Genomic DNA, 12,050 nt, shown 5'->3' on the forward strand with positions numbered 1-12,050 from the left:
ACATCCTCTCCAGCTGTCCCAGGATCCTATTCAAAGAGGTACCTTACCTCTCCAAGGGGATACCTTGGCTATACAAGAAATCCACTGAGTCCAGACCTTCTCTTACCTGGTCTGCTCTGCACATAACGGATTTTAAGTGGCTGGGGTTCAAACATTGGAAATCAGTGGCGGCAGCTGGTGATTTAAAGGGCGGCTGCCTCAATCATTCTTATATACCTGAACCCCGGCCTGATTCAAGACCCCCACCCCAAGAAAATGGGAAACGTGAGGTTTTGGAGGTGAGAAATGTAGGCCTAAATTTTCATCCACGGATCGAATGAGCAGAGTCAGGATATTTCCTGGCTTGGCAAACCAACCTTTAAAAGTATCCATCCATAGCTATAATTTCTGATTGGGTGGGGAGGCTGAAATAGGAATAGATGTAGATGACTCTGGAATGAATATAGACACTGCCAGAAAGCAGAACTAATGATAACTTGTCTTATCCACTATTAAGCCCCATTGTAAATACTTTTGTAAATGTCACACTTTGCTGAAATAGATATAACTGGTTTTTAACAGTGTGCTAAGTTCACTTGTCTATTTTGGGATTTTCGCTATTACAGAGAACCTCTTCATTTAGAATCACTGACAACAACATCTGCATGTCTGAATTTAACTGCACATATGCAGATGCAAACCGCCATTTTCGCCCTCAACACCAGTAAAGAAGACAGACCTATATTTATTATTGACTTGGATGACGGGATATGGGGCGACATATCTAACACAGATAAGAAGCATTCTCACCTGTGGCGCAGGTGAAAGCAAAAATTACAATGGTATTAGTAGTTAAGTCAATGGGAGAAACTAGGTGCAAGGTTTTCAAGATAGTAAGAAGTCTTACAACACCAGGTTAAAGTCCAACAGGTTTGTTTCAAATCACTAGCTTTCGGAGCACTGCTTTCCACCTCTCACTGGAAAGGAAGTTCCGCCCTCAGGAGCTACTGGCCAATCCAATTGACTGGTAGTTCCATCAGTCAAGGCAGTGCCAAAAGCGCATTAGTGGGCCGAGACTGCAACCAGGAACAGGAAGAAGGTCCATGGATTCCAGAGACGGGGTCTTGGGCAGAGACAGTTTAGGCAGTTGGTGGCGGGGGTGGGGGATGCGTTGGTGTGTTTTGTACAGCAGGTAGGTAAATAGGAAAGGGCTACTATCTTAGGGATTCTGCTCCCAAATGTGCAAAGGGGCCCCCTCCCCCTGAAGATAGTCCCCTGCTTCCTTCTCAAACTTTGAAAAACAGTCTGCCCACTCCTGCCCGACTACCCATTTTATGGTGTGGATAGCATGTTATCGGGGTCAATTGGCTTCTCAACAACCTCAATTGACCCCTAATTATTTACTTAAATATGGCCGGCCGGCTGCCGATGTTTGCAACCGCCCACCCCCATATTATGGGTTTGAGCAGGAAGGTGGTGGGGTGGGCACAGCCCTAATTTACATGCCCTGCTGACAAAAACACACCCAGTGGCGGTAATGTAAAACGTAGTCCCTTGGAGTGTACGGTTTGCCCACCTGCAGTACCTTGGCTGGCATGTCAGTACCTTGGTTGGCTGGCCTCCCGCTGCCTGGGGAAAGCGGGCAGCATAGTCAAAGATCCCTCCCACCCGGCTTACTCACTCTTCCAACTTCTTCCATCGGGCAGGAGATACAGAAGTCTGAGAACACGCACAAACAGACTCAAAAACAGCTTCTTCCCCACTGTCACCAGATTCCTAAATGGCCCTCTTATGGACTGACCTCATTAACACTACACCCTGTATGCTTCATCCGATGCCGGTGCTTATGTAGTTACATTGTATATGTTGCGTTGCCCTATTATGTATTTTCTTTTATTCCCTTTTCTTCCCATGTACTTAATGATCTGCTGAGCTGCTCGCAGAAAAATACTTTTCACTGTACCTCGGTACACGCGACAATAAACAAATCCAATCCAATCCAATCCAATGCCTTACAACCAAACTATAAAACGGAGTCAAATTTCATTTGGGGATTGATAATATTAAAACTTAAATAAGTTAACTGCAGTAGCATTTGCCCAGTATTAACAGGGCATCGGTATTTAATGTAGATTGTGGATTAATGTCTTTTGAACAAGGTATGCTTCCTTCAGGTGTGGTCACTGAAACGCTCCCACTTCTCCACACAGTGAATGTGATCTCACTACAGCTCTCCAGATTCACTGCTACGTGGCTGATTTGTTCTGTGCTTGCTGCAGTCCAATCTAATTGGAAAACCAACAACATTTGGAGACAGTTAGCAATGCCACTTTACAGTGTATGTCACTAATCTCAATATTGCAGGAAAATAAGGGCCAACTTTTAAGGTTTGACAGGGAGTCACTGAATTCCTTTCCCCAGACTGAACCTTTAATGACAGCAAGCTGACAATTCATATTTAAATTGATATAAATGCTTACGTAATCAAAACGTTGGGCATGGGCTCATGTTGTTTAAAGTCATGACGTGCCGTGCACACTGACTAATCTAAATCTGATTCAACATGACTTACCCCGGGAGTCAAGAACAGGTTCAGGTGCTTGTAAAGCAGTGTCTGGTTCTCAGGACTTCCTGCACAGAATTTCTGAAGGAAATGGTGAGTGTGCTTCAAAATCTCGCCCATTTTTACATCATTCTGCAACAAAATACATAATTTAATTGTTACATACAGAATAGATACAGATGATTATATTGACAAAGCAACAAACAAGCTATTCTGGATAAATGATATTTACTGAAGGCACTGGATACTACAAAGGCTATGGGCTGCAACATCACCCTAGCAAAACAAATTGGCTTCAGAACTATCCACATCCATAGCATAGCCATTCCAGTGCATTTACTCCGGCGCCGTTTCTCCGGTGCCCACGGGGTCACCGCCGCGCCAGTTGGGGGCCATTGAAAGCCCCCCCCCCTCCTCCCCAGCGATTCTCCGCGCCTCGACGGGCCGAGTGCATGCCAAGTTCGGCCAAGTCCAGCCGGCGTAGATTATGCATGGTCCTAACCGGCGGGACCTCGGAGTTCTGGCTGCGGGGGCCGTCCTGGTTGGGGGGGGGATCAGACTCTAAGGGGTGGGCCTCCACGGGGGGGGGGGGGGGGGGCCTTCCGCGGTGGCCTGGCCCACAATCGGGGCCTACCGATTGGCGCGCGGGCTAATTCCGTGGGGGAGCTACGTTCCTCCTCGCCGGGCCCCTGTAGTGCTCTGCCATATTGCCCAGGGACCAGTGCGGAGTCAGGAACCCACGAGCATGCGCAGACTCGAGCGGGCGTGGCACGCATGTGCGGACACGCGCTGGCCGTGACACGCCAGAGCAGCGGACACCACTCCGGCGCCATACTAACCCCCTAGGAAGGGGTGAATACCTGGGCATGGAGGCCCGTTGACGCCGGAGTCGCTTACGCCATTTTTGACGCCGGCGTCAGAACTTGGTCGCGGGATCAGCGAATCCCAGCCCTTATGTATGTCCTGTCCACAAAAAGCAGGACAAAACCAATTAAGCCAATTACCCCCATCAGCCTCCTCTCCATCATTGATGAAATGTATGATCGACAGTGCTACCAAACAGTATTTACTCAGCAATTACCCATTCTTTACACTCAGTTAGGGTTCTGCCATTTGGTTCCTGGCCTCATTGCTGCCTTGGTACAAACATGGACCAAATAGCTGTACTCAAACGATGATGGGAGAGTGACTCCCCTTGACATCAAGGCAGCATTTGACCAAAATCAAGGAGACCTAGTAAAACTGAAATCAATGGGAACCGAATACCCATTTATTCCTACTCTCCGTTTCCTGTTTACTAACCAATCCTTTATCCATGCTAATATGTTACCACCTACACCTTGTTCTCTTATCCTTTGTAGTCATGTTTCATGTGGCACCTTAGGAAATGCCTTTTTGAAATCCATGTACCCCGCATCTCCAGGTTCCCCTTCATCCACCCTGCTTGTTACTTCCTCAAAAAACTTTCACAAAGCATGTTGGCTCTGCCTGATCATAGATACATAGAACATACAGTGCAGAAGGAAGCCATTCAACCCACTTAAGCCCTCACTTCCACCCTATCCCCGTAACCCAATAACCCTCCCTAACCTTTTTGGTCACTAAGGGCAATTTATCATGGCCAATCCACCTAATCTGCACGTCTTTGGACTGTGTGAGGAAACCGGAGCACCCGGAGGAAACCCACGCAGAAACGGGGAGAACGTGCAGACTCCACACAGACAGTGACCCAGTGGGGAATCGAGGATGGGACCCTGGCGCTGTGAAGCCACAGTGAGATTTATTGAATATCTCTTTAGCAGTCTGTCACTGCATTTTTACTGTTCTGCCTTTTAGACGTGTACAGTTTCATTACCTCTGCCTACAATCCATTATAATGACACTTATTCAGGTCTAAAAAACTAGTTTTAGACCCAGAATTTACCCTTCAAACTAAAGATCAATGGGTAGGTGGACCTCCTACTGTTCAGAGACCAATTGAGCCACTTAAGTGGCAGAGTGGGACGTTCGATCTCAGAAGCAAAGCATAAACGGTCATGGAGGCAGTGAAGTGCTAAGGTGGACAGACGAGAGAATTCTCTGGGACTTTGTCGTAGTTGTTGTACAAGCTGTTCGGTCCCCTAGCCATCACCTATCCTCAACCCTCACCCGCTCCCCATGACCCCTCCATAGCCATTTACCCTGTATCCTTCAAGGGCGGACCACAGGACAATGGAGATGAAAACATAAATGTCTAACAATTTAATACAACTCTGGCATACACTCTTGGTGGTGAAAAAAAACTCCAAGTCCATTCAAAGAGTTTAAATCTGAAGTGGTTCATCTCAAATAAAACAGACTTCTATCTAGACTCACTATCAAATATATCTAATCTTTTAATGGCCTCTTTAAATTGCCAATCAAACTGTGAACCCCTTTGGAGATAAGTAAAGCATTTTGAAACTCAGCCAAATGTTCACAGTGACATGTTAATAGCCCTCGGGGTATGCCAGAGCTATATTAAATTGTTAGATGTTTATGTTTTCATCTCCATTGTTCTGAGGGCTGAGAACTCTATTGAAAGTGTCATATGCTTTTTTTCCCCTCAATCGACATCAGGTGACCAATCAATCAAAGCAGTCCAGCAGAAGTTTTTTTTTTAACTCTCAGTTACAGCTTCATCCTGTGTATTTTAATGTTTCTGCCAATGTTGGTATTAACCCAAAGATAGATGTGGGCTTGCCATGTGGAAGCATGACAAGCAAACCATTGCAGTCCCCTTAGGCTGGAAGGTCCCTCACTCAAAAGTACCCCAGTGCCTGATTGAGGGAGCAAGCAGAAAGAGTGGGGGGTGGGGGGGGGAGAAGAGACCACTAAGCATCACCATCCTAACCGTGCTCGCCAATCCTTCCCCTCAACCACCCCCCCCCCACCCCCCTCCTGCCATCACTCATGTTTATCCTGAGATCTTACATTGATCTTAGGCTTTGGGAGGGTGTCATAACTGCAGCAGATGCTGCCTCTCCAGTAGCACTGCCTTTCAAAACAGCTGTCAGCCTCTAATTTGCAGGCAGCTCTTGGCGGAAAGGACTTCTGCCTTCAGGGTCTTTGAAGGCCTGTCAAATGCCTGATTGGCACAAGCTATGGTGGGGTTTCCCCTAAAAGAGGTGGCGCAGGGCTCGTGCTGACTCTCCAGCCATGGCCAAGTTCCACATCACCTAAACAAGTTTCTTCCCAAGTTCTCCCTCACACACATCCACCAGATGACTCATTTAAGCACTGGAACTAGCCTCAGAGCAGGGATTTGCCAACCTACTCTACAGGAACTGGTGCAGAGAGTGGAGACTCATGGAGACACATACTGGGAAAATTAAGGAGCAAAATATCGGAATACAATTTAGTCAAAAATGCAACAGAAAATATATCTCAAGTAAAATATTGTCCCTCACTGTCCAATAGCTAACATATGTGGTTGTCAGTCCTGTTGATTTCTCTTGTTAAGCCATTGCCAGAATGTACAAAACCAAGTCTGCGTGTGACAATATTCTCACCTTGTCATAAGGTACTTGCAGCAGATCCAACATCACTTTGTGAGCTCCCATATTTTTCAGCAGCCTCTGCTGTTTCTTTCTAACTTGTTCTCCAACACCGCACAGTTTATTCAACCGCTCTAAAATCTGAAAAGATTTGCAGTACAAATAAGATCATATCGGACTAACATCATGGCAGACATTTCTATTTGACAATCTCCTACCTCATTTTCCAATATGGATTTTCTAATTGCTAGGTTATAACAGGAGTGATATAAATTTGTGCTCCCTGCATGAAATACAAATTAATAAAATTACCTCAAAATGTAACAATGTATCACTGGTGCAACTTACAATCTCTTTATTACTGATTTTTTTTATTGTTCAATCTTTTAATTGCCAGCACCTTGTGGGAAGCCTAGTTGGCACTTAGCAATACCATTTCTCAGCTGCTTTTAGAATGTACAATGTAAGTATCTTCCTATAGGGTGAATAGGGAAAAAGATAAACAGCTAGTCATCCCCAGAATGCTCATTGCACCTCCTCCAAGTGATGCTTGAAAGACACACTGTGACAAATGCAGGGTTTTAGATATACTGGGTTATAAACATTTGGAAATGTAAGGGTTAAAAGCTTGCGTTGGATTGTGTTTGACTGCAGTAGTCACGTTTTTAAATGAATCTTGTTCTGCAAGACGATAAATCTTTTAGGAGCCAGAGGTGAAATTGAGTAAAAGCCTGGGCTAATGCATCATTGTTTGACTAGGGTGGGGCCCTGGGGTGTTAATGTATTTTCAGCCTGTGGGGTTAATTTGTTTTCACCTTGGGGAGCTGATGTCATTGCTAGGTGGAGCTAAGACATTCAGACATTTTCAGAAAGAATTTGAGTTGAGTTCTGCTCTGGCTAACACTGTGTCCACAAGTAAGGTCTTTTGCTCTCAAAGTAGGGTAGTTGAAAAAAGATTCATAATATTTAACACAGTGCAGACTTGTCTGAGGAAAAGGAAGAAGCTAAAACAAATCAGTTGAAACAGTTTTTTGAAGATATCCATCCAGAGTCTGCAGGGATTGTAACAGGAGCCAAATCTGTTCTAGAAAGCAAGTATTAATCTGTGCCATTGACTTGTAGGATGGATTAAGAGCTGTAGGTTTTCTTTCTTTCTTGTTGTTTAATTGGGAATAGGGATAGTAATTAGGGGATAATTGTAAGTGATTTCCAGGTATGATGTTAAAGAGTTTGATATTGTGTTATTAATAAAGTTTTGTTTTAAAATACCAAATCCCTATTTCTTCGTGCAATCACTCATGAAGTGAAGTATTCCTTCTGCACAGTCTTACAAAATAACTAAATATTTGAGTTTTGGTCCAGTAACCTAGCAACTGTTGAGATCTGATCAGGGATCGTAATAACCACAATGGGTGAATCTGGGAACAGTTTGAAGAATGCCAGGCAAACTGTGCTGCTTGGAAGTCAGGGAATTGGGTGAGACATTGCTTCCAAAATAAAATGACGAACCTCTTTGACATCCTGATAATTCCCGCTACTTTTCCCTCCTAATGTCTTCTCCAAAGCCGGATCATCAGCAGGCTCCTGAAAAATGAACAATAATATAGTGGCGTTGCAAAGAGAAGTAACATCCAGAAATCTGAGTGGTGCAACAACAGTATCTATTTAGTTATTTTTCTTTATTCTTTCATGGGACCCGAGTGTTGCCGGCAAGGCCAGCATTTGTTGTCCAACCCTGATTGCCCTTGATTGAATGGAGTGGTTGGCTAGGCCATTTCAGAGGTCAGTTAAGAGTCAGCCACATTGCCCTAGGTCTAGAGTCACATGTAGGTTAGACCAGACTAGGACGGCAGATTACCTTCTCCAAAGGACATGAGTGAACCACAATCGTAACAACAGCTAATGATGGTTTCACAGTCGCCATTATTGAGCTTTCAATATATATCTTTCAATTCCAAATTTATTCATTTGGACCCATGTTCCCAGGGCATTAGCTTGGGTACTGGATTGCTAGTCCAGTGGCATTACCAGTACACCACCATCTCCCCAGACATACGCACACATCCGAGTCGCACTTGTGTTTTTCATTTGCAAATTGATAAAATCAGGTAGTGTTGACACATCTCGACAAGAGGTTCATAAATCTGCACCAGGTAGGAAATGCAAAATGGAGTCACTTCCACTACGGTGCCTTGTCGACCAGTTGCATGGATTAAGAAACTATGTGTGTATTGCCCATAATTTTCTGTTTAGTGGCTTTTTACATAACATTTGCAGCTTGCAGGTGCCCTTGGAAGCCCAGACTGGGACCTTTTGTCTATTAAACTTTCAGTTCAATAGCTCAAGCTGTCTTTTTGATTTCACATGTCCTCACTCAGTTTTCTTGTCCATATGTGCAAATTGTTGTTGTATGTTTATGCACTGAAACATTAGCGCATTCAGCAATCTTATAAAATTGGGAATTTCCTGATGAGCAGGAACTTCCCTTTGATACCTCTCAGGATAATCAGCACAGCTGTTCTGCTGTACATGTCCTGAATTGTTAGATATAGTACAACACCACCACTTGTTGGTGCAACGATGGTATTGCAATTACAGTTACTACCAGCTGAACAGAAAACCTCCCTTTAGGAGGTGGGGTCTGCCGGCTCTTCAAACCGGCAGGATATTCTGGTCCTGCTGATGGTGCACCGCGGCCATGGGATTCCCGGTGGCATGGGGCAGAATCAATGGGAAGTCCCATTGAGAGCAGCAGGACCAGAAGATCCCACCGCCGGCCAACGGCAGGCCGCCAAGAAACATGTCGCCGGGGAGGCCAGAGAATCTCGCCCAAGGTCTTTTAGTTATTTTTTAACCTCAGCAGGCTGCATTGTTAAATAAAACTTCCAACTTGATAACTATTAAAACCTGTTAGTCTGGTGCTTTCTCCAGATCCAAATTTCTCAACTATGTGGTTTAGAAATCTCACACGTTTTGGGTGTAAATGTTGTATATAACGAGAATATGGCCATGTTTCCTCATTCTTCTATATTTATCCATCAAATTTTCCATCAGAACCACAAATCCAGCCATGTCAATGAGATGATAAAAAGCACAGCCATCTGCTCTACCTTCATTCATTGTCAGTAGTGTGAAGAAACTTACTTTAAAAAAAATATATTCTGAGGGTCTATTGTGGTATTCTGTCAAGCAGGCTTGTGGTGGCGGATGTATGTCTGGTATATGACTAAATGAATTAAGCTGGGAGCTGAGTGTCTACCCGGTTGTGAAAATCAAAGAGGCTAGCTGTGACAGACATGCACTTGAAGTAAACATGGCGGAGTTGTATTTTTTATAAGTAAACAAAACATGGGTAGAAATTCACATTTGGAGATAAAGAAGATCGGTTGAGCTCAGTTGTGAAATCTCAAAGGGAGTTAAAAAGGGGTTTATAACTTGGAAAGGGTATAAATACATGGGGCAAAGTTATTAAATTTGTTTTAAGCCCAAAAGGAATGACCATCAGTAGAACATAAAGGTCAGAATTCTCTGGCCGTTGGGATTCTCTTTGCCCACTGGCAACGCACCCCTGCCTGCAGGTTTCCCAATGGTGTCAGCCGGATTCAATGGGATATTCCATTGACAAGCGACGGGAAGAGAAAATCCCGCCACCAGCGAACAGCTCATCACCAGGAAACACTGCCTGGGGAACTGGAGAATCCTGTCTAAAAGATTTAGATATTCTTGGAAATGTAACTTTGAAAAAAGGAGACGGACAATCAGGAAAGATGAAAGAGAAGAAAACATTCATGAAGAGATCTGAGAGCTGTGTTATGCGGTGACTTCCTGGTGTGTGCTCTGTGCTTGTACAAAACTGTGAGTAAAGAGAATGAGCAGCCTTCAGCCAACTCAGCAATGTGTCTATTTTTCCAGAAAGTGGGGTTTTGTTTTAAAGTTTTTGAATTTCCACAGGTGAATAGGAGTGAGATAGGAGCCCCTTCCCTACAGCAACCATAGGGATTGCCTTGTGGTAATATTACTGGAATATGTTATAGATAAGGGGAGGGATTCTCTGACCCCCTGCCGGGTAGAAGAATTGCCGAATGTCGGCGTGAATCCCGCCCCGCCGTCCTCCTAATTCTCCCGCCCCCCCCCCAAAGAAATTTGCCCCGGCGTGAGTCGCGCCGCCCACCTCGGAGACTCAATGGGCCCCGGGGCTGCCCGAGTTCTCCGGCCCACGATGGGCCGAAGTCCCGCCCGTTCTTTGCCAGTCCCGCCAGCGTAAATTAGAATAGGTCCCTTACTGGCAGGACCTGGCAGCGCGGGCGGGCTCCGGGGTTCTTGGGGGGGGGGGGGGGGGGGGGGGGGGGGGGGGGGGGGGTCACGGGGGGATCTGGCACCGGGAGGTGCCCCCATGGTGGTCTGGATGGCAGTCGAGGCCCACTGATCTGCGGGCGGGCCTGTGCCATGGGGGCACTCTATTGTTCCGCACCGGAGGCTGTGATCTTCCGCCATTCGCGGTGCAAAAGCGATTCCCTCTGTGCATGCGTGGGGATGGCGCCAGCACGCGCTGACACTCTCGCGCATGAGCCGGCCAACCATCTGGGGGTCGTAAAATCCCATCCCAAGCCTCTTCCGAAGATGTTCGGACAAATGGCCTAGAGCATGGTCAAAGAGACAGCTTTTTAAGAAGCATCTTAACAGTGAGAAAAGTTTGAGCAGAAAATTACAGAATTTAAAACCTAATCTGTTTATGGTGGAGCAATAAAAACCAGGATGTAAAATAAACATAATTTGGAAGAGAGCCTTGTTCTTGGACGACTCTAGGGCCAGAATAAGGCATAGAGATGGGTCATAGCGATGGGGCATAGCGATGAGGCATAGCGATGGGTATAGAGATGGAGCATAATGATGGGGCATAGAGATGGAGCATAGAGATGGAGCATAATGATGGGGCATAGAGATGGGGCATAACGATGGGTATAGAGATGCAGCATAGAGATGGAGCACAATGATGGAGCATAATGATGGAGCATAATGATGGAGCATAATGATGGAGCATAGAGATGGAGCATAGAGATGGAGCATAGAGATGGAGCATAGAGATGGAGCATAATGATGGGGCATAGCGATGGGGCATAATGATGGAGCATAGAGATGGAGTATATAGATGGAGCATAATGATGGAGCATAACGATGGAGCATAGAGATGGAGCATAGAGATGGAGCATAGAGATGGAGCATAATGATGGGGCATAGAGATGGGGCATAGCGATGGGGCATAGAGATGGAGCACAATGATGGAGCATAATGATGGAGCATAACGATGGAGCATAGAGATGGAGCATAGAGATGGAGCATAGAGATGGAGCATAATGATGGGGCATAGAGATGGGGCATAGCGATGGGGCATAGAGATGGAGCACAATGATGGAGCATAACGATGGAGCATAGAGATGGAGCATAGAGATGGAGCATAGAGATGGAGCATAGAGATGGAGCATAATGATGGAGCATAATGATGGGGCATAGAGATGGGGCATAGCGATGGGGCATAGAGATGGAGCACAATGATGGGGCATAGAGATGGGGCATAATAATGGGGCATAGAGATGGGGCATAATGATGGAGCATAACGATGGAGCATAGAGATGGAGTATAGAGATGGAGCATAATGATGGGGCATAATGATGGGGCATAATGATGGGGCATAGAGATGGAGTATATAGATGGAGCATAATGATGGAGCATAACGATGGAGCATAACGATGGGGCATAACGATGGGGCATAGAGATGGAGCATAGAGAGGGAGCATAATGATGGGGCATAGAGATGGAGTATAACGATGGGGCATAGATATAGAGCATAGAGATGGGGCATAGAGATTGAGCATAGAGATGAAGTATAGCGATGGGGCTTGGAGATGGAGAATAGCGATGGAGCATAGGGATGGGACATAGAGATGGAGCATAGAGATGGGGCATAGCAATGGGGCTCAGATATGGAACACAGA

The 12,050-nt window shown here is 45.6% G+C and overlaps 1 protein-coding gene across 2 annotated transcripts in view; it reads right to left on the reverse strand.

Annotated features, from left to right (window-relative positions):
* itpr3 (inositol 1,4,5-trisphosphate receptor, type 3) overlaps positions 1 to 12,050 on the reverse strand; it is a 330,370-nt gene that overhangs the window by 105,767 nt on the left and 212,553 nt on the right. For both annotated transcript variants that reach the window (XM_038820893.1, XM_038820892.1), the window contains exons 27-29: positions 7,567 to 7,641; positions 6,073 to 6,198; positions 2,552 to 2,674 (exon numbers count right to left, since the gene is read on the reverse strand). In XM_038820893.1, the coding sequence (XP_038676821.1) occupies positions 2,552 to 2,674; positions 6,073 to 6,198; positions 7,567 to 7,641 (324 nt within the window). The remainder of the gene's footprint in view (positions 1 to 2,551; positions 2,675 to 6,072; positions 6,199 to 7,566; positions 7,642 to 12,050) is intronic.

The sequence above is a fragment of the Scyliorhinus canicula genome, chromosome 15, assembly GCF_902713615.1.
Source record: "Scyliorhinus canicula chromosome 15, sScyCan1.1, whole genome shotgun sequence".
NCBI classification, from domain to species: Eukaryota; Metazoa; Chordata; class Chondrichthyes; order Carcharhiniformes; family Scyliorhinidae; genus Scyliorhinus; species Scyliorhinus canicula.